The sequence below is a fragment of the Oncorhynchus mykiss genome, chromosome 11 (genome assembly GCF_013265735.2).
Source record: "Oncorhynchus mykiss isolate Arlee chromosome 11, USDA_OmykA_1.1, whole genome shotgun sequence".
Classification (NCBI taxonomy): domain Eukaryota; kingdom Metazoa; phylum Chordata; class Actinopteri; order Salmoniformes; family Salmonidae; genus Oncorhynchus; species Oncorhynchus mykiss.
The window spans coordinates 23,501,526-23,524,700 of NC_048575.1; the positions used below are offsets into that span (position 1 = coordinate 23,501,526).

The following is a 23,175-nucleotide window of genomic DNA, read 5'->3' on the forward strand; positions in this document are numbered from 1 at the left end:
AGTGAAAAATGCTGGCTGGACAGATTTTGAGGTATGGAGGGCACTGCAGATGTGATATACACTGCCTTCGGAAAGTATTCAGACCCCTTGACTTTTTTCCACATTTTGTTACGATACAGCCTTATTCTAAACTGGATTAAATAAAACCATTTCCTCAGCAATCTACACACAATACCCCATAATGACAAAGTGAAAACAGGTTTTTAGAAATTTTGGCAAATGTATTAAAAACTATAAACATAAATACCTTATTTACATAAGTATTCAGACCCTTTGCTATGAGACTCAAAATAGAGCTCAGGTGCATCCTGTTTCCATTGATCATCCTTGAGATGGTCTGCAACTTGTTTGGAGTCCACCTGTGGTAAATTCAATTGATTGGACATGATTTGGAAAGGCACACACCGGTTTGTATAAGGTCCCACAGTTGACCAATAAACCAAGCCATGGGGTCGAAGGAATTGTCCGTAGCGCTCTGAGACATTTATGCAGCATTGAATGTCCCCAAGAACACAGTGGCCTCCATCATTCCTAAATGGAAGAAGTTTGGAACCTCCAAGACTCTTCCTAGAGCTGGTTGCCCGGCCAAACTGAGCAATTGGGGGAGAAGGGCCTTGCTCAGGGAGGTGACCAAGAACCCGATGGTCTCGCTGATAGAGCTCTAGAGTTCCTCTGTGGAGATGGGAGAACCTTTCAAAATGACAACCATCTCTGTAGCACTCCAACAATTAGGCGTTTATGGTAGAGTTGCCAGACAGAAGCCACTTCTCAGTAAAAGTCACATGACAGCCCCCTTGGAGTTTGCTAAAAGGCACCTAAAGACTCTCCGATCATGAGAAACAAGATTATCTGATCTGATGAAACCAAGATTGAACTTTTTTGCCTGAATGCCAAACGCTATATCTAGAGGAGACCTGGCATCATCCCTACGGTAAAGCATGGTGGTGGCAGAATCATGCTGAGGGGACGTTTTTCAGCGACATGGACTGGGAGACTAGTCAGGATCGAGGGAAACAGAGAGATCCTTGATTAAAAAGTACAGAGAGATCCTTGATGAAAACTTGCTCAAGAGCACTCAGGACCTCAGACTGGGGTGAAGGTTCACCTTCCAACAGGGCAACGACCCTAATCACACAGCCAAGACAACGCAGGAGTGGCTTCAGGACAAGTCTCTGAATGTCCTTGAGTGGCGTAGCCAAAGCCCGATCGAGCATCTCTGGAGAGACCTGAAAATAGCTGTGCCACAACGTTCCCATCCAACCTGACAGAGCTTGAGAGGATCTACAGAGAAGAATGGGAGAAACTCCCCAAATACAGGTGTGCCAAGCTTGTAGCGTCATACACAAGAAGAGTCGAGCCTGTAATCGCTGCCAACGGTGCTTCAGCAAAGTACCGAGTAATGAGTCTGAATATTTACGTAAAAGTGTATTTCAGTCTTTTATTTGTATAATAAATTAGCAAAAATCATTATTATAGTGTACTGTGTGTAGATTGATGAGGGGGAAAAAACACAATAAAAAAAAGTCAAGGGGTCTGAATACCTTCCAAAGGAATTGTATAAGAGGGCACCAATAGATAGATAGATAGATAGATAGATAGATAGATAGATAGATAGATAGATAGATAGATAGATAGATAGATAGATAGATAGATAGATAGATAGATAGATAGATAGAAAGAGTGGAGTCACTTTAACACTCTGGCATCAATAAGATGTCCTTCTGTTCCTCTAGCAGTGGAGTACTCTGTCACAGCCTCCTAGCTGGCTGTTTCAGAGCTGAATGTGGAATTACTGCATCAGGATGGATGCCCGAGGCCAAACACAGACCACATGCTGTACAGCACTGCATCCCAGAGAGCTACCAATTTTACATTTAATTACACATGTATCTGGCTTCACGTGTAACTTATTTACTGGACTGTAAGTCGTACAGACTTTCAATGGTACACATTGACATGTTCAGTAAGCTACAAAACATTGGCATTTGCATGCTAAAATTACATCTGTTTTTTCAGTCATTCATGTCTCACTCTGTATATTAATTGTGTTGGATCCCCAGTGTTTACCCAACATTACACTGTAGTACTACCAACTAGGTATATCAACCTAGCCTGTTCCAATACCATCCTGACTGCTGCGTTCTCGTTAGCAAAGAATGTAAGCTTGCGAGATCAGGATGGTTTGTACGAGGCTAATATCAATATCAAAATCTCTGTGGGTACACTATTAAATCCCAATTGGATTTATCATCATAATTTATTTGGCTTTATCAGGTGACCCCCTTTTCCTAATGACATTTTCTCCTAGTGTGTGGTAAACCTCTTTACTTTCTGCTTTAGGAGATGGTGTGGAAGGTAAAAAAAAAAAAAAAACGTGACTTTCCTCTTTGGGAACCCATGCTCCCTGAGCACTTAAGACATAATTACTTGGATGAAGACAAGGGACAGAACTGAACTGTGACAGGTCGATGTTAAATCAGTTCAGTGATGACTCCTATCTTAGCCTGCAAGACTACATCACATAGAAGAGCTCTTTTAATGCATGTTCTACTGGTGCCAATTTTGCTCCAGTAGTTCCTAGAACCAACTAGTCTCTGAAATCCCAGACGATTGGAACATTGTGGGAGGTAACCCATCTGTCTAATACTAGAGACTAAGAACCAACCACTAAGAGTTCATTAGAGTAACCTGTTTAATTCCCTGCTTTTGTATGTCTTTGACTCGTGGCAACAATCAATGAGTTGTATTTCCAAATGATGTATTAGCTTTCTAACTAGGATTCGTTAACATGAATGTACTGTTTTTTTGCACTTTCATTGTGTTGAAAGGTGGTGGACAGACCATAGTTATGATTTGACAACTTCCCCTTCATCAGGTCACTGAAACTGAGATATTGACTCAGAATACATCGTCTCCACTGGAATCAGAGTAATGAGTGAATCGAACCACGCAATGATTCTGACATATCATGTTTTGTTGTTTTGTCTCTCTGTTTATCTGTTTTTTTGTTTGTTTGTTTACCCGTGGGCAGCTCCCCATCCTGGTGTCGTCGGTGGTGAGTCTGTACTTTCTGGAGCTGACAGACGTGTTCAAGCCGGTCCGCTCGGGGTACAGCTGCCACGACCGCAGCCTCAGCCTGCCCTACATAGAGTCCACTCATGAGATTATCCCCCTGCTCATGCTGCTCAGCCTGGCCTTTGCTGGACCCGCCATCACGGTCAGTAACACACACACACAAACGCAGGCAGGCAGGCACGCATGCATGTGCACAAACACACACACAGGCATGCTCGCCCGCCAACACGCGCACACACACATGCACACATTCGCTCATGTGCACACACAGGCACACATGCCAGTGACAATATCTATGTCATCCTGACTTGTCACACTCTGCATTTTATTTGAGGGCTGCCTGTAGGCCTACTTGGTTATTCTTCCAACAGAAATAGGCAGGCCATGTTTTTAGATATGGTGTTATGTCTGAAGATCCTAGCGTAAGATTGGCCGCTCAGGAGGAAGAGAGTTTAGGTCAGTATGATAACACTAAGTTGACCCAAAGCTGGAGGTCTTTACATGCTAAGATGAAGGGTACAGTGATCTGACATTCAAATTCATCTGGTGTCACTGTTGATGCCTCTTCCCCACTAACTAAAAGACTGAGATTACCGTCTGGTAAGGGTTTTGAAGATGTTGTCCGAAGTATGACTAATGATGTGTTTGAGAAGTTTGACTTGTCGAAACAAAACTCTAACTCTCATCAAAATATTTTCTCTATCCACCAGAAAACCTTGTTTACTACCAGAATCCTCCTGTATTGATCTGAGGCACTTATAAAAAGAAAAGGCACTTATCACAAATAGCATCTTCAACCACACTATACAGTGCAATCGGATAGTATTCAGACCCCTCGACTTTTGTTACATTTCAGCCTTATTCTAAAATGGGTTAAATCATTTGTTCCCTCATCAATCTACACACAATATCCCATAATGACAAAGCAAAAACAGGTTTTTGAAAATTTGGCAGCGATTACAGCCTCGATTATTTTTGGGTATGGCGCTACAAGCTTGACACACCTGTATTTGGGGAGTTTCTCCCATTCCTCTCTATAGATCCTCTCAAGCTCTGTCAGGTTGGATGGGGAGTGTTGCTGCACAGCTATTTTCAGGTCTCTCCAGAGATGTTCGATCGGGTTCAAGTCCGGGCTCTGGCTGGGCCACTCAAGGACATTCAGAGACTTGTCCCAAAGACACTCCTGCGTTATCTTGCCTGTGTGCTTAAGGTTGTTGTCCTGTTGGAAGGTGAACCTTCTCCCCAGTCTGAGGTCCTGAGTGCTCTAGGGCAGGTTTTCATCAAGGATCGCTCTATACTTTGCTCCGTTCATCTTTCCTTCGATCCTGACTAGTCTCCCAGTCCCTGCCGCTGAAAAATATCCCCACAGCATGATGCTGCAACCACCATGCTTTGAGGTAGGGATGATGCCAAGTTTCCTCCAGATGTGACGCTTGGCATTCAGGCCAAATAGTTCAATCTTGGTTTCATCAGACCAGAGAATCTTGTTTCTCATGATCTGAGAGTCTTTAGGTGCCTTTTGGTGAACTCCAATCAGGCTGTCATGTGCCTTTTACTGAGGAGTGGCTTCCGTCTGGCAACTCTACCATAAAGGCCTAATTGGTAGAGTGCTGCAGAGTTGGTTGTCCATCTGGAAGGTTCTCCCATCTCCACAGAGGAACTCTAGAGCTCTATTAGAGAGACCATCGGGTTCTTGGTCACCTCCCTGAGCAAGGCCCTTCTCCCCCAATTGCTCAGTTTGGCCGGGCGGACACCTCTAGGAAGATGGAGGCAACTGTGAATTGTGGACCGTCATTGCTGCAGACATTTTTGGTACCCTTTCACCAATCTGTGCCTCGACACAATCCTGTCTCGGAGCTCAACGGACAATTCCTTCAACCTCATGGCTTTTACTCTGACGTGCACTGTGGGTCTTTCCAACTAATGTCCAATCAATTGAACTTACCACAGGTGGACTCCAATCAATTTGTATATACATCACAAGGATGATCAATGGAAACAGGATGCACCTGAGCTGATTATCAAGTCTTATAGCAATTGGTCTGATTTCTTATGTAAATAAGGTATTTCTGTTTTTTATCAATTCTAAAAACCTCTTTTTGGTTTGTCATTATGAGGTATTGTGTGTAGATTGCTGAGATGTTTTATTTCTTTAATCCATTTTAGAATAAGGCTGTAACAACAAATTGAGGAAAAAGTCAAGGGGTCTGAATACTTTACGAAGGCACTGTAATTACAAAACTACCTTAAAATTTGTGGATTCGGCTATTTCAGCCACACCCGTTGCTGACAGGTGTATAAAACCGAGCACACTGCCATGCAATCTCCATAGACAAAAACATTGGCAGTAGAATGGCCCATACTTACTGAAGAGCTCAGTGACTTGCAACGTGGCACCGTCATAGGATGCCACCTTTCCAAAAAGTCGGTTCGTCAAATTTCTTCCCTGCTAGAGCTGTCCCCTATTATTGTGAAGTGGTAACTTCTAGAAACAACAACAGCTTAGCCCCGAAGTGGTAGGCCACACAATCTCACAGAACGGGACAACCGAGTGCTGAAGCGCGTAGCTCGTAAAAATCATCTGTCCTCAGTTGCAACACTCACTACTGAGTTCCAAACTACTTCTAGAAGCAATGTCAGCACAAGAACTGTGTGCTTGTCCCGTCGGGAGCTTAATGAAATTCGTTTCCATGGCCAAGCAGCCACACACAAGTCTAAGATCACCATGCACAATGCCAAGCATCGGCTGGAATGATGTAAAGCTCACCCCCATTGGACTCTGGAGCACTGGAAACGTGTTCTCTGGAGTGATGAATCACGCTTCACCATCTGACAGTCCGACGGACGAATCTGGGTTTGGCAGATGCCAGGAGAACGCTACCTGCCCGAATGCATAGTGCCAACTGTACATTTTGGTGGAGGAGGAATAATGGTCTCGGGCTGTTTTTCATGGTTCAGGCTAGGCCTCTTCTTTTTAATTAATAAAACATTTTTTACCCATTTTTCTCCCCAATTTCGTGATATTCAATTGGTAGTTACAGTCTTGTCCCATCGCAGCAACTCCCGTACGGACTCGGGAGAGGCAAAGGTCAAGTGCCGTGCGTCCTCCGAAACACGACCAGCCAAGCCGCACTGCTTCTTGACACAATGCTCGCTTAACCCGGAAGCCAGCGGCACCACTGTGTCAGAGGAAACACCGTACACCTGGCGACCGTGTCAGCGAGCATTTTGACAAGGACAACAGGAGCCGCTAGAGCGCGATGGGACAAGGACAACCCGGCCGGCCAAAACCTCCCCTAACTCGGACGATGCTTAGCCAGTTGTGCACCGCCTCATGGGTCTCCCGATCGCGGCCGGCTGCCACACAGCCTGGGATCGAACCAGCAGTGAAGGGAATTCTTAACGCTACAGCATACAATGACATTCTATATGATTCTGTGGTTCCAACTTTGTGGCAACAGTTTGGGGAAGGCCCTTTCCTATATCAGCATACAGTGCCTTGCGAAAGTATTCGGCCCCCTTGAACTTTGCGACCTTTTGCCACATTTCAGGCTTCAAACATAAAGATATAAAACTGTATTTTGTTGTGAAGAATCAACAACAAGTGGGACACAATCATGAAGTGGAACAACATTTATTGGATATTTCAAACTTTTTTAACAAATCAAAAACTGAAAAATTGGGCGTGCAAAATTATTCAGCCCCCTTAAGTTAATACTTTGTAGCGCCACCTTTTGCTGCGATTACAGCTGTAAGTCGCTTGGGGTATGTCTCTATCAGTTTTGCACATCGAGAGACTGACATTTTTTCCCATTCCTCCTTGCAAAACAGCTCGAGCTCAGTGAGGTTGGATGGAGAGCATTTGTGAACAGCAGTTTTCAGTTCTTTCCACAGATTCTCGATTGGATTCAGGTCTGGACTTTGACTTGGCCATTCTAACACCTGGATATGTTTATTTTTGAACCATTCCATTGTAGATCTTGCTTTATGTTTTGGATCATTGTCTTGTTGGAAGACAAATCTCTGTCCCAGTCTCAGGTCTTTTGCAGACTCCATCAGGCTTTCTTCCAGAATGGTCCTGTATTTGGCTCCATCCATCTTCCCATCAATTTTAACCATCTTCCCTGTCCCTGCTGAAGAAAAGCAGGCCCAAACCATGCTGCCACCACCATGTTTGACAGTGGAGATGGTGTGTTCAGGGTGATGAGCTGTGTTGCTTTTACGCCAAACATAACGTTTTGCATTGTTGCCAAAAAGTTCAATTTTGGTTTCATCTGACCAGAGCACCTTCTTCCACATGTTTGGTGTGTCTCCCAGGTGGCTTGTGGCAAACTTTAAACAACACTTTTTATGGATATCTTTAAGAATTGGCTTTCTTCTTGCCACTCTTCCATAAAGGCCAGATTTGTGCTATATATGACTGATTGTTGTCCTATGGACAGAGTCTCCCACCTCAGCTGTAGATCTCTGCAGTTCATCCAGAGTGATCATGGGCCTCTTGGCTGCATCTCTGATCAGTCTTCTCCTTGTATGAGCTGAAAGTTTAGAGGGACGGCCAGGTCTTGGTAATTTTGCAGTGGTCTGATACTCCTTCCATTTCAATATTATCGCTTGCACAGTGCTCCTTGGGATGTTTAAAGCTTGGGAAATCTTTTTGTATCCAAATCCGGCTTTAAACTTCTTCACAACAGTATCTCGGACCTGCCTGGTGTGTTTCTTGTTCTTCATGATGCTCTCTGCGCTTTTAACGGACCTCTGAGACTATCACAGTGCAGGTGCATTTATACGGAGACTTGATTACACACAGGTGGATTGTATTTATCATCATTAGTCATTTAGATCAACATTGGATCATTCAGAGATCCTCACTGAACTTCTGGAGAGAGTTTGCTGCACTGAAAGTAAAGGGGCTGAATAATTTTGCACGCCCAATTTTTCAGTTTTTGATTTGTTAAAAAAGTTTGAAATATCCAATAAATGTCGTTCCACTTCATGATTGTGTCCCACTTGTTGTTGATTCTCCACAAAAAAATAAAGTTTTATATCTTTGTTTGAAGCCTGAAATGTGACAAAAAGTCGCAAAGTTCAAGGGGGCCGAATACTTTCGCAAGGCACTGTAGCTATGCCCACGTGCACAAAGCAAGGTCCGTATATAAATGGTTTGTTGAGATCAGTGTGGAAGATCTTGACTGGCCTGCACAGTCCCGACCTCAAACCCCTCGAACACCTTTGGGATGTATTAGAGCACTGACTGCGAGCCAGGCCTAATCGCCCAACATCAGTGCTAGACCTCACTCATACTCACTAATACTCTTGTGGCTGAATGAAAGTAAGTCCTTGCAGCAATGTTCCAACATCTAGTGGAAAGCCATCCCAGAAGAGCGGAGGCTGTTACAGCAGCAAAGGAGGACCAACTCCATATTAATGCCCAAGATTTTGGACTGAGATTTTTGATGAGCAGGTGTCCACATACATTTGGTAATGTATTGTATCTGGCATCAGTGGAATTCTACTGACTTTAGTTGTCTGATGACGCATTACTTTCACAGAGATCTCCTAGCAACGCTCGGTACTGTAGCAAGCAGATCTTGGGTTTCCAGTCCTCTGTCAGACTCTATCTCAGGTGAATACACTGTGGCTGACTGTTCTCACAGGTGCGTATACTGTGGCTGCTACTGTCAGCCAGCATTTGACTGTCAGCCACCCCAGAGTAGTCTCTGTAGCTAGCAATCTCTTCAAGACTTATTCTGACTCAGTCAATGTGTTTTTGTCACTGGCTATGGAGTTATCGCTATCTAAAGGTCCCCAGGTGAACTGTCAGTTTGAAACTACAGTTTGGGGTCCTCTTTTTTTTGTTCTGTGGTTTAAGTGGGTGTTATGAATGAGTGGGTCTTGCAGTGTTTCGTTGTGTTTTCAAGCAGGTTGCTCATGCAGAAACGCGTTGATTAGTTCACACCCGACTTCCTGGGAGTCCTGGAGGCATGTTGCTGTGTTTGAAAAATGACAAGAAGACTAAACTGTTCTGAAGTGTGAACCATTCTCTCTTCTTCTTTAAAACCTCCCCTCACAATGGTGTTGACTAAGGTGTTTTTTGAAGGATCTTCTCAGACTGACTGTAAGGTGTCTACCCACTCTGCCCAGAGTAGGTGAAAAGGCACTTTGGTGATGACATTTCACTTCCTTATGTTATACTTTTTTTTTTTTTTTTTTACCAAGACAAAAAATAATTGTTCATGTTCTGAATCGTTCAGTGGGGTCTTTCTTTTACACATCATTAACACATTAACATTATATCCAAAAAGTCGGATTTCTTAACCTAATACATCCAGTAATAAGCACCGATGTATGTTGACAGAGCGGGGCAGCTTTCTCACCAAAAATGTTGAGTTTTTTTTACATTTTGTGGTTGTCGTCTTCCAAGTTGTGGGTCGCAAATAGCAAAATCAGCATGACACAAGTTGAATGAAATGTAAAAGGCTTTGAAAAAAAACAAAATTGCGGTATGCTCAGTGCTCCCTTGACATTTCACAGAGATACGCTTGTTTTTGTGAGATGTGTTTTAAAAAAGAACAGGAACTTCACATTAATATGAATAGCGTATACTAAAATATGAAAATACTATATGTCATGTCTCAAAATCAATATCTATCTTACCTCCATATTGTTTGATGTCCTCCGGATTTGAGAAGAAAGATGACGAGTTCAATGGTAAGCCGGTCAGGTAACCTTAATTATTTCCCAGGTTTTTTTCTCTGGCCTCCAATGATTTAGTCACCCTAAATATGACCATCCTACAATGGTAAAAACTCCAATAAGTTCGGAACGGATTATGATAAAGACATGAGGTTTGGACCATTGGTTCTATTAGAAGAGTATCTCCACAATTAACATTGTTTTAATATTTTACCCATTGGTCAAAATATGCGTGTTTGACAGTGACTGCATGTCAGATCACATACTTAACTACGGTACCCCTCACCCTTTTCTGAAAGGAAAAGATTACTCAATTTCTGCTGTCCATGTTTACTACTGGTCTGGTGCTTTCGGACATGTACATACAGCACCAAATACAATTCCAGTTCTTTAGCAGCACTGATAAAATCAGTTACATTTAGTGAGATGTACTAGCTGATAATAAATACTGATTGGGATTAATAAAAAACAAGCATCACGGCACTGAGACAGAAATATATCTCAGAGCATATGTGAGTGTACAGTATGTTTCATGTTCTGAATGCTAACACTGTAAATCCTTCTATATTCCGTCTGCAATCCACTCAGATGCAGTTCCCAAACATCAGCTAACGCTGTGAAATATGTGTACATATAGGTATAGTCCTAGCCTAGCGTGCCACAATAACAACATGTGAAAACAACAATTAACCTGTCTACTGTAAGTACGATAATGCTACAACATTCTATTAGTTCAGATCACCAAGCCATTTTCACCATCTCTATCGGAGCGCTGTGTATTGGTTTGTTATAGAGCACATGTATCATTAGAAAGGAAGTACCTGCAGGTATTGCAGGGTCCTGTGGTTCGGCCAGTTGTCATAGCACAGTGTAGCACAGAGAGCTCTCTCTCTCGCACTCACACACGCGCGGATGCACACGCCCGCCTGCCCACACACGCACACACACACACACACACACACACACACACACACACACACACACACACACACACACACACACACACACACACACACACACACACACACACACACACACAGAGACACACTCACACTCTCAACCTGTCAGATGGGCAGAGTGTGCTGCCATGGTGATAGCTGCATGATACCTGGACCCTCATTCACGTCACAGTGTGACAACAGACCCGACGCCAAAGGCTTAGTTAGACCATACTCCAGTACCCACAACACCCTGGGGTTTAGCCCTTACTTCTCACAACACCCTGCCTGTGCCAGGCCAGGACAGGGTGTGGATCACTGCTGACATCAAACACACAGCCCCACTGAGATTTAAACTCCTCATGCATTCACACTGACAAACAGAAGAGGGGTTATTATAGACTAGTAATGACTGTATCAGAGCTGTGGGAGAGGATGTATCATTGGGATTCATGCTTTATTCAAGTTGTCATGGTGTGGGTAGTCTCTTGTGGTAGCTGGCTGGCCCACAATATTTGGTTCTGAGTTCTGAGATTATGGATCGGGTAACAGAGAAAGATTCTGATTGATTGACAGGTGTGGTGATATGTGTGTGTGTTTATTGTTTCAGCTCCTCTGAACAGAGCAGAGGGGATTGGATTGTGTTTGAAGGTCAGTGTGGAGGGGTTTATTCAGACACAGACGACAGCCTGTTGTCCTGTGGTCCTGTTTGTCAAAGTTCCAGACACAAGGGAGAGATTTACTGTACACCTAGGGGGCTGAAGTTATTCATGTTCTATATTGGAAGTAGGGTTGGGGGTCATACCGTTTCTGTACCATGTCAGGGTATATGGTATTACCGAATGTGCACACAAGGGGCGCTGTTTTTTTTTTTTTTTAAAGGAATGTCTCTGCTGTAAACGAGAAGCTTGATCTTGACATCTACCCACTTAGCTAGCAAGTTAGGAAACCAAATGTATAGCTAGAGCTCCGAGCTGGATATAATTTATTTGACACATCTTAGATTTCTTATAGTTATACTTAAATTATAGTTAGTTATAAGCAGTGGTGTAGCGCTCACCTCCTCAGCCTACGCGAGGGCTAATTATTATTATTATATATTTTTTTACGGTATTGAAAATCATACCGTTGGTATTTCAAAATACCCCGGTAAACGGTATGTCGCTCCAAGCTTAGTTGGAAGGTATTGTGATATTGGTCAGTCAGCTGTTTGTGAGTTATAAAATCATGGTTACCACAGCTGGTTAGTGCTGAGAGTTGTACATTGGAATGGTAGGCCATAGTACTCCATACTGCAGGGAAAGTGTGCCTTGGCCCTTCCCTAACCTTTCATCTGGGGCTATGCCAAAGACAGAGAGCTTTACTTTATCCCGAAAACAGAGCGCTGAGAGGAAAGGCAGTCATTTGAAACAGAGGTAGACAGAGTTCATGGGAAAGGTGATCTCTTAATCCTACTGTGTGTGTGTGTGTGTGTGTGTGTGTGTGTGTGTGTGTGTGCTGTAAGTGTATGTGTCCACAGTGATGACCGTGTCTCTGTCCACAGATAATGATTGGAGAGGGGATCCTGTTCTGCTGTCTGTCCAGAAAGAGGAAGGGTGTCGGGGCAGAGGCAGACATCAATGCAGCAGGCTGTAGCTTTAACTCCTTCATCCGCAGAGCTGTCAGATTTATTGGTAAGTTTCATTTGGTTTACCTGATGAGACTGTCTCACCCCTTTTAGTATGTCTTTTTATGAATAATGAAAAAAAGACATGACAAGGCCCAAGTATGAAAATAAATCTATGCTAACTGGGTGTGTGTGCATGTGTGTGTGCATGTGTGTGTGTGTGTGTGTGCATGTGTCGTGCGTGCATGTGTGTGTCTCTGCCAACCAGGCGTCCATGTGTTTGGCCTGTGTGCCACAGCTCTCATCACGGACATCCTCCAGCTAGCGACGGGCTACCATGCGCCTTACTTTCTGACTGTGTGTAAACCCAACTACACCACGCTCAACACAACCTGCGACGAGAACACCTACATCCTGCAGGATATCTGCTCCGGGTCCGAAATCGCAGCCATCAACCAGGGCAGGTTTGTCACATTCACCTTTCACCGTTGACCTCTAAAGAGCTCTCAATGTGTTTCTGCTCCATCAACCTGATGCTAAGGGTCAGGATTATGACTAGGGTTAGGGTTGATCCAGGATGAGGACATGAAGCTAGGGTTAGGGTTGAGGGTTAGGGTTGAGCCGGAGTGTGGACATGAAGTTTGTGTTATGGCTAAGGTTAGTGTTGACCCAGGGTGTGGACATTATGCTTAGGTTAGAGATAGGGTTGAGGCTAGAGTTAGCGTTGAACCGGGCTATAGACATTAAGCATGAGTGGGTTACTTGGTAGAGTGGCTCACTTGGTAGAGTATGGTGCTTGTAATGCCATGGTTGTGGGTTTGATGAAAATGTATGTACTAACTACTTTAAGCTGCTCTCGATAAGAGCGTTGACAGATATGTTCGGGTTAGTTAGAAGTTTTTGCATTTTTCTGACAATATTATGATCCTAGAGTTAAAGTATTCAAATATCCACACTGTCAATCAAAGCACATTTTGTCTGCAAGTTGGATTGATGTGTGAGTTAATCTAATACCTCCAATTACTCAGTAGCAGCAGACTTGAGTCATTAGCACAGTTCAATGGGTTATTTTTCCGGGGATTACGCAGAGTTTGAGTTGTTCAGTTCTGTTTGGATGTATAAACACAAGGACCCAGACAAGACAAGCAGCAGCAAAGCTATTTTGGTTTCTAATTGTGGTTATCATGGCTGTAGAGTAAAGAGAACCTTTTGATGTTCTCGCTAATGAGGTTGGGAAAGGGACTCTTTTGCACATCAGCAAATAGCTTGTGTGGATTCAGGGAAAATAGATGTATGGAGTTTTCATCTGGAGTGAGTGGTTAAGGCAAAGCACATGGTGAGATTTTAATTAAAAGTATTATTAGGATCCCCATTAGCTGACGCCGTAATGTCAGCTAATCTTCCTGGGGTCCAACACAGAACTAAAAAGACATTACAAACAATTACAATTTACATTAAGACGTTACAAACTTTTAACAAGTAGACATTACAGACAATTAAAATACCTGACCGGTAATACATTTAACATTCAGGAGATGCTGTCTGGCATTAGTATCTGTGCAGTCATATGGTTGATCGCATTGGATGTTCTTTTATTGCTTTCTTGGAGGTGGATTTACTTTTTGCCTGAGAAATTGGTAAATAATTATATTCAGTGATGGCTCTGTATGTGAGCAGCTAACCGATCGCTGCAGCTGTACATAGTCCATCTGTAAATAGCCCACCCAATCTACCTACATCGTCCCCATATTGTTTTAATTTACTTTCTGCACACCAGTATCTCTACTTGCACATCATCATCTGCTCATTTATCACTCCAGTGTTCATCTGCTAAATCTGCTAAATTGTAATTACTTCGCTACAATGGCCTATTTATTGCCTACCTCCTCACGCCATTTGCACACACTGTATATAGACTTTCTTTTTTTCTATTCTGCTGGTACGCTTGTTTATTCCATGTGTAACTCTGTGTTGTTGTTTGTGTCGCACTGCTTTGCTTTATCTTGGCCGGGTTGCAGTTGTATATGAGAACTTGTTCTCAACTAGCTTACCTGGTTAAATAAAGGTGAAATAAATACATTTTAAAAAATGTAACTGTTTGTCCTCGGGGGTATCAGATCACCTGAAATTCCTGTCTGGTTTGGTGGTTATGTTTGTTGCTAGTATTTATTTATTTATTTTATTTTTATTTCACCTTTATTTAACCAGGTAGGCTAGTTGAGAACAAGTTCTCATTTACAACTGCGAACTGACCAAGATAAAGCATAGCAATTCGACACATACAACAACACAGAGTTACACATGGAATTAACTAATTGGTCTGAAAAAGACTGTGGTTTGTTGAAAATGTTACATTCCTAATGAAAATCAGAAGACTGCATAGTAATTTGCTTTCAATTTGACTGCATGAAAGATTCTGATGCATTCAGTTGACATTCATACAGTTAAAACAATGGCAGCCCTGTTTTGAGTTGGAGTTGGAGCTTTTTTGTTTCTTTTTTGCTGCAGATGACCATATGACAGGGCAGTAATCTAGGTGTGATAGAATCAAAGATTGAATCACCTGATTCAGAGTGCTGGATGTTACATACTGAGAACATTTTCTTGTTATAGCAATGCTCTCATCCGTTATAATTACAATATGATCTATATATCTATATGCCTCTATTTGGTCTCATGTAGCAAAATGTGAAATGGTGTTTTTTATATTGGATACAAGTAGAGACTCGGAGCTACAAAATCGTATATCACTGCAGGAACAATAGGGAAAGTAATTCTGCTTTGAAAGTTGATAGACTTGTAACCCCACTTTTGAGAAAATGGCCCTTGAATGTTTTGGTACACCTACTGGAGAGCACTTCTTTGTCTAAACCTATTCAGCATCATTCACACCCTCTTAAGCCCCACCCATCTCTTTAAGGATTCACATGAAAGGCCATGTCCTTAACAGAGTGAAAAAGTAGTGTTGTAAGCAACCAAAGATTTCAATACTAAAAGTGGTGAAATTATTAAGAGGATCCTTACCCAGAGACACTTGTCTAAATTGATGGGCCATGTGAAATAAATTCTATAACCACCCTCAAGCCACATCTAGCTAAAGTAAGGGGATGTGTCACACTTGTGTACTAGACATGTACACATGTTCATGAAATACAATAGATGGCCGTAATCACCCCCAGACACACCTGGCTAACTTGTTGGATCATGTAATCATCTGGCAAAGTGGAGTCTTTTGTTTAGACATGTAGCTAGCTAGTTTAACAATTTACCATATTCCCAACCCATAGCTACAATACAAACGTATTGTCATAGCTAGCAAACATGCATGAAATGCTGGAGTGTAAATCTGCAGGTAGCTAAAGCTAACCAACTAGGTTCGGTGTTAGCTAGCTAGCTAACAGTAGGCTATAACTAGCAATACAAATTACTTTCTGAGATATAAATTATATTACTACACAGATCATACACATAACATTAACGAGCGAGCCATCAAGGTAATGCTCGCTAGCTAGCTAACAGTACACTTTAACTTGCAATGAAAATGACAACTTTTTCTCACTGATCTTTGTCAGTAGTGTCTGCTAAATTATGGGCAGCAATGTTTTTGAGAGTAGTAGCAACACTTTTGCAGTTCTCCAGGGTTAAAGTTATGTTTTTCAAAAAAGCTGCAGTAGTTAGGATTATCTACACATACTGAGCAGCTCATGTTATAGACAGAAGCGCGCTACATGGCAGACCAATCCGAACTCATCTCTCGGCAAGTCCAGCCCATCCATTATCTCAGCCAGGTTCCTGTCTTTTTCTGTGGCTAAACCAACTAGGCTTGTAATGTAAATGTTTTATTTATATTTACAGATGTAATACAAGTTTTTTATTATGGCACGTGAAAGTTCACATGTTCCATTTCTGCCCAAAACCCCATTTTGATTAAAAAAAAAAATAGAAAATAATGTTCAAATGCCTCTCCTGTAAAGTAGTGACGTGTGACATAAGCCTAACTTCTTGAAAGGGGTCACATATGTTCAGACCAGGATAGAGCTGTGTCCAATGTGACACCAAGTAATTTGGTATTTTTTACTTCTTCTACAGGGAACACATCCATTTACCAGTGTAATTGAAGGTCATGAGGCAAGCATATATCTTCAACCAAATACAATGCATTTTCTTTAAGAAATGTATTCATGTTAACCCACTCAAACACACTTCTTAGTTCTTTGCTCAGTACTGTTAGCTCATTATACAGTGTGTTCATGCAGCACTATACATTATAGAGTCATCAGCATACATAACCACTTGCTTTATTCATTACTGAGGGTAAATCATTAGTCAAGATAGAGTAGAGGAGTGGGCCTAGGCAGGTGTCTTGAGGAACACCACAGGGTCAATCATTACTGTCCAAAAATAAATTCAAGAAAAGTTTTTGCATTTTCCTGGATAGATAGCTTTCCATCCAAAGTGGCAGACGTAGAACCATAACATTTGAGATACTATCATTCAAAAGGGATGTGTTGTGTTTAATTGTTTCTCGCTACGGTCTCCCCTGAATTGAATTATCGATGTTTATCTAAAAAGTCATCCCATTCTCCTGTAGAGCTGTAGACAGACAGTGCCATTACCCATGGAAGATTAATCTGTGTATCTGTGTCTAATATTGTCTTGCCCCTCTTAGTCATTCTAAGACTAATGTATAGCCTTTATGGTCTTATTCATCCTGTGAACAGACAGATGAAACGGACCATTAAATTCAGCCTGCACCATTAAAAGCTCAAAACTGACAGTAGCTCAGGGCATAAACAGTCTCTGTTCCTCTCTGTGACATCCTAGACCACTGTCTAACAGTCTAACTCTAATGAACTATATAAAGGCCCCTAGAAGAGATTGGTACAACAGTTCAATGTTTTTCTCCTCTTTAGTATTCATCTGAAGATCTGAAGATGGCGCCGATAGACATGGCAGCTCTGCTTCTAGCTCCTAAGCAATTTTGCAGTATTGAAATTTTTAAAAAATTGTTATTTCTTATATTATTAGCCTAGAACGTTTTACGTGTTATTACATACAGCCGGAAATAACTTTTGGATATCAAAGCAGCGGAAGCTCCGACCAGAAATAAGACTTTCCTGAATTGGATCCTTTGTTCGTACCCCCCAAGGCAATTGAACTTATCGAATACAAACAGTGTAGTTATGCCCTCCGTAAGGCAATCAAACAGGAAAAACGTCAGTACAGAGACAAAGTGGAGTCGCAACTCAACAGCTCAGACACAAGACGTATGTGGCAGGGACTCCAAACAATCCCGAATTACAAAGTGGAAAACAGCCACTTCGCGGACATCGACGTCTTGTTCCCAAACAAGCTAAACACCTTCTTCACCCGTTTTGAGGATAACACAGTGCCAACAACGCAGGCCGTTCCCGAGGACTGTGGGCTTTCTTTCTCTATGGCCGATGTGAGTAAGACATTTAATTAATCATGTTAACCCTCGAAAGGCTGCTGGCCCAGACAGCATCCCTAGCCGCGTCCTCACAGCATGTGCAGACCAGCTGTTTACGGACATAATCAATCTCTCCCTATTCCAGTCTGCTGTCCCCACTTGCTTCAAGATATCCACCATTGATGCTGTACCCAAGAAAGTAAAGGCAACTCAACTAAATGACTATCGGTCCGTAGCACTCACTTCTGTCATCATGAAGTGCTTTGAGAGGCTAGTTAAGGATCATATCACCTCCACCTTACCTGACCCTCGACCCACTTCAATTTGCATACTGCCCCAATAGATCCACAGACGATGCAATCGCCATCGCACTGCACACTACCCAATCCCATCTGGACAAGAGAAATAGCTATGTAAGAATGCTGTTTATTGACTACACATCCTCATTCAACAGCATAGTACCCTCCAAGCTCATCAATAAACTCGGGGCCCTGGGTCTGAACACCTCCCTGCGCAACTGGTTCCTGGACATCCTGATGGGCTGCCCCCCATGTCGTGAATGTAGGAAACAACACAAGGGTCCCCACAAGAGTGCCAGCTCAGCCCCCTCCTGTAGTCTCTGTTCGCCTATGACTGTGTGGCCATGCACGCCTCCAACTCAATCATCAAGTTTGCAGACAACACAACAGTAGTTGGCCTGATTACCAACAATGATGGGACAGCCTACAGAGAGGAGGTGCGGGCCCCAAAAATAACCTCTCCCTCAATGTCAACAAAAATAAGGAACTTATCATGGACTTCAGGAGACAGCAAAGGCCCCCATTGATGGGGCCTCAGTGGAGAAGGTAAAAAGCTTAAAGTTCCTTGGCGAAAGCATCACTGACAATTTTAAATTATCCACCAACACAGACAGGGTGGTGAAGAAGGTGCAAAAGCTGAAGCTGAATACATTTTTCTCGGCCTGTAAAACCCTCACAAACTTATACAGATGCACAATTGAGAGCATCCTGTCGGGCTGTATCACCGTATGGCAACTGCACTGCCCGCAACCACAGGGCTTTCTAGATGGTGGTGCGGTCTGCCCAATGCATCACTGGGGGCATACTGCCTGCCCTCCAGGACATCTACAGCACCCGATGTCACAGGCAGGCCAAGAAGATCATTAAGGACCTCAGCTACCCGAGCCACAGCCTGTTCACCCCGCTATCATTCAGAAGATGAGGTCAGTACAGGTGCATCAAAGCTTGGACCAAGCGACTGAAGAACAGCTTCTATCTCAAGGCCATCAGACTGTTAAATAGCCATCATTAACCAACCTCCACCCACTACCCTGCCCTGAACTTAGTCACTATCAATAGCTGGCTACCACCCGATCACTCAAACTTGCACCTTAAAGGATGCTACCCTATGTACATAGACATATACCGTATATACTGTATTCTAGTTAATGCCATCCTATTCAGCTATTGCTGTACATATACTATTCTATCCTAAGTATTCTACAGATCAGTGGAGGTTGCTGATTGGAGGAAGGCTCATAATAATGTCTGGAATGAAGTAAATGGAATGGCATTAAACACATGGAAACACACACACACACACACACACACACACACACACTGTATATATGTATATATATTCTCCGGACTCCGAATATTTATGTATTTCTTAATTTAATTATTTCTAATTTAGATTTGTGTGTATTGTTGTGAATGGATAGATATTACTGCACTGTTGGAGCTAGGAATACAAGCATTTCGCTTCACCCGCAATATCATCTGTTAAATATGTGTAGGCGACCAATAAAATGTTATTTTATTTGATACCCCTTGAGTTATTCCACATTTTGTTCTGTTACAGTCTGAATTAAAAATGGATTAAAAATATTTCTTTTTCTCACCCATCTACACAAAATACCTCATAATGAGGTTCAGAGATAAGGTAGTCATTGTTAAAATAAACGGACCTTATTTAGGCTTGCCATAACAAAAGGGTTGACTCAAGACATCTCATATTTTGATTTGTAATTCATTTGTAAAAATGTCTTAAGAAAAAATGTCATAATTCCACTTTGACATGATGAGTTATTGTGTGTAGGTGAGTGACAATGAATCTCAATTGAATACATTTTCAATTTAGTCTGTAACACAACAACATGTGGAAAGAGTCCAGGGGTGTGAATACTTTCTGAAGGTACTGTATACAATGGATTAACCTGTGCTTTTCAATGAGTTACACCAGTCAAAAAGTGTTTTTTTTTATGTTGAAAGAAGCTCATGTGCACCTATGAAAGTATATGATTTGTAGTTATGTTACTAGACTGTGTTTTCCAAATGGTTAACGGAGTGTGCAAGGCTGTCATCAAGGCAAACTCTTTTGGTTACTACATGATTCCATATGTGTTATTTCATAGTTTTGATTTGTTCACTATTATTCTACAATGTAGAAAATAGTAAAAAATAAAGGAAAACCCTTGAATGAGTAGGTTTGTCCAAACCTTTGACTGATACTGTAATTGATGTACTGCAGCATTTAGGAATGTTTCAGCTCAATATCATATCAATATCATATCAATATCATAAAATATAATATTTTTTTGAGATTGTAAATAAAGAAAGTACAATCGCGCTCTCCCAGATGTTCGGTTGGTGTGTAAAAAACGGGAATTCAGATAACTAATGAAGTCTGATGGGTCCGCGCTCAAAGTTATGTCACATAAATCGTCATTCATTTTCCATTCATTTTTTATTTTTTATTACTGCATCAGGATAGCATACACAGATTTTTCGATGTAACAGCCTTCTTCAGCGTGTAGGTTTAAAAAAAATCATTAACATTTGTAGAGAACACACAGATTGTGCCTACCTATTTTGTGAGTTTGTTTTGATGGTTGTGGCATACAACTGTGTCCTCCACTGATTTGTACAGTCCATGTTGGCTCAAACACTAAACCATCTGTTTCTGTCCATCCTCTCCTCTTCCCCTCTTTCCTTGTTCCTTTCCAGAAAATCTTTTCCGTCTCAACATGCCACACTGGCTTCCTTTGCCGCCGTCTACATCTCTGTGAGTAACCATCTTCACTCACACAAACACGTTACAGCAGTGGTTCTCAACTGGTATTGCCTCAGGACCACCAAATTGAACCAGGTTGTCTCAGTCCTTGATCCAATATTCATATCGCATTTTTTAAGTTGTTGTCCAAATACAATCTGGAAAACTATGTTTAATGCTATATTGATAGTCAATGTACCAATTATATGACAAGGGAACAACAGTCCCACTTTTTCATTGTCAATAATGACATTTTCCATAAATATGGTATTTCTGTTTTTTATTTATTTTGAATACATTTACAAAAATGTCTAAAAATCTGTTTTTGCTCTGCCATTATGAGGTATTGTGTGTAGATTGATGAGGGAAAAACACTTTTTAATCAATTTTAGAATAAGGCTGTAACTTAACAAAATGTAGAAAAAGTCAAGGGGTCTGAATACTTTCCGAATGGACTGTTATATATATTTGAGAGGGGTGGGTTGGGGTCGTCAGTCACGTTCTGACCTTAGTTCTTCTGTTATGTCTTTGTTTTAGGTTGGTCAGGGCGTGAGTTGGGGTGGGTTGTCTATGTTTGTTTTTCTATGTTGTGTTTTGCGTTTGGCCTGGTATGGTTCTCAATCAGAGGCAGGTGTCGTTAGTTGTCTCTGATTGAGAATCATACTTAAGTAGCCTTTTCCCACCTGTGTTTCGTGGGTGATTATTTTCTGTCTGTGTATGTCACCAGGCAGGACTGTTTCGTTTCGTGTCATTCTCTTTGTTATTTTTGTTTTAATGTTATGTGTTTAATAAATTCCTCATGAACACGTACCACGCTGCGCATTGGTCCTCCGATCCTTCATACTCCTCAGACGAGGACGACGAACGTTACATCGTCGTGAAGAACCTACATATGATTTAGGCTTCCAGACATTTTCCATACATTCACAAAGCATATTTCTCTCAAATTGTATGCACAAATTTGCTTACATCCCTGTTAGTGAGCATTTCTCCTTTGCCAAGATAATAAATCCATCTGACAGGTGCCGCATATCAAGGACCTGAATAAACAGCATGATGATCACACAGATGCACCTTCTACTGGGGACAATAAAAGGCCACTCTAAAATATGCAGTTTTGTCACACAACACAATGCCACAGATGTCTCAAGTTTTTAGGGATTATGCAATTAGCATGCTGACTGCAGGAATGTCCACCAAAATTGTTGCCAGAGAATTTAATGTTAATTTCTCTACCATAAACCACATCCAACATCGTTTTTGAGAATTTTGCAGTACGTCCAACCTGCCTCACAACCGCAGACCACATGTAGCCACGCCAGCCCAGGACCTCCACATTCTTCACTTGCAGGATTGTCTAAGTTCAGCCACCCGGACAGCTGATGGGTTTGCACAACCAAAGAATTTCTGCACAAACTGTCAGAAACCGTCTCAGGGAAGCTCATCTGCGTGCTCATTGTCCTCACCAGGGTCTTGACCTGACTGCAGTTCAGTGTCGTAACCGACTTCAGTGTGCAAATGCTCACCTTCGATGGCCACTGGCACACTGGAGAAGTATGCTCTTCACGGATGAATCCCGGTTTCAACTGTACCGAGCCGATGGCAGACGGCTGTATATGGTATTGTGTGGGCGAGCAATTGTCTTATGTCAACGTTGTGAACAGAGTGCCCCATGTTGGGCGTGAGGATATGGTATGGTCAGGCATAAGCTACGGACACCAAACACAATGCCATTTTACCGATGGCCATTTGAATGCGCAGAGATACCGTGACCAGATCCTGAAGCCCAATGTCATGCCATTTATCCTCTGCCATCACCTCATGTTTCAACATGATAATGCAATTCTTGGATGCTGAAAATGTCCCAGTTCTTCCATGGCCTGCATACTCACCAGATATGTCACCCATTGAGCATGTTTGAGACCAACAAATACATATCTGTATTTCCGGTCATGTTAAATCCATATATTGGGGCCTAATTTATTTATTTCAATTGACTGATTTCCTTAAATTAACTCTTAACTCAGTAAAATCTTTCAAATTGTTGCATGCTGCGTTTATATTTTTGTTTGGTGTATCTTGATTAGATAAGTATTCAACTCCGTGAGTCAATACATGTTAGAATCACCTTTGGCAGCAATTACAGCTTTGTCTTTCTGGGTAAGTCTCTAAAAGCTTTGCTCACCTGGATTGTTCATTATTTCCCCATTATCCTTTTAAAAATTCTTCAATCTCTGTCAAGTTTGTTGTTGATCATTGCAAGATAGCCATTTTAAAGTCATGCCATACATTTTCAAGCTCGATTTAACTTGACTGTATTTAGGCCACTCCAAAAAAATCATAGTCAACAAAATCTTGGTAACCAGTGAATATTTGGTAAT

The 23,175-nt window shown here is 42.0% G+C and overlaps 1 protein-coding gene across 1 annotated transcript in view; it reads left to right on the top strand.

Annotated features, from left to right (window-relative positions):
- LOC110535500 (phospholipid phosphatase-related protein type 4) overlaps positions 1 to 23,175 on the top strand; it is a 36,446-nt gene that overhangs the window by 6,617 nt on the left and 6,654 nt on the right. Inside the window, exons 2-5 of the mRNA XM_021620531.2 lie at positions 3,032 to 3,217; positions 12,250 to 12,379; positions 12,581 to 12,776; positions 20,749 to 20,806. Of these exons, the coding sequence (XP_021476206.1) occupies positions 3,032 to 3,217; positions 12,250 to 12,379; positions 12,581 to 12,776; positions 20,749 to 20,806 (570 nt within the window). The remainder of the gene's footprint in view (positions 1 to 3,031; positions 3,218 to 12,249; positions 12,380 to 12,580; positions 12,777 to 20,748; positions 20,807 to 23,175) is intronic.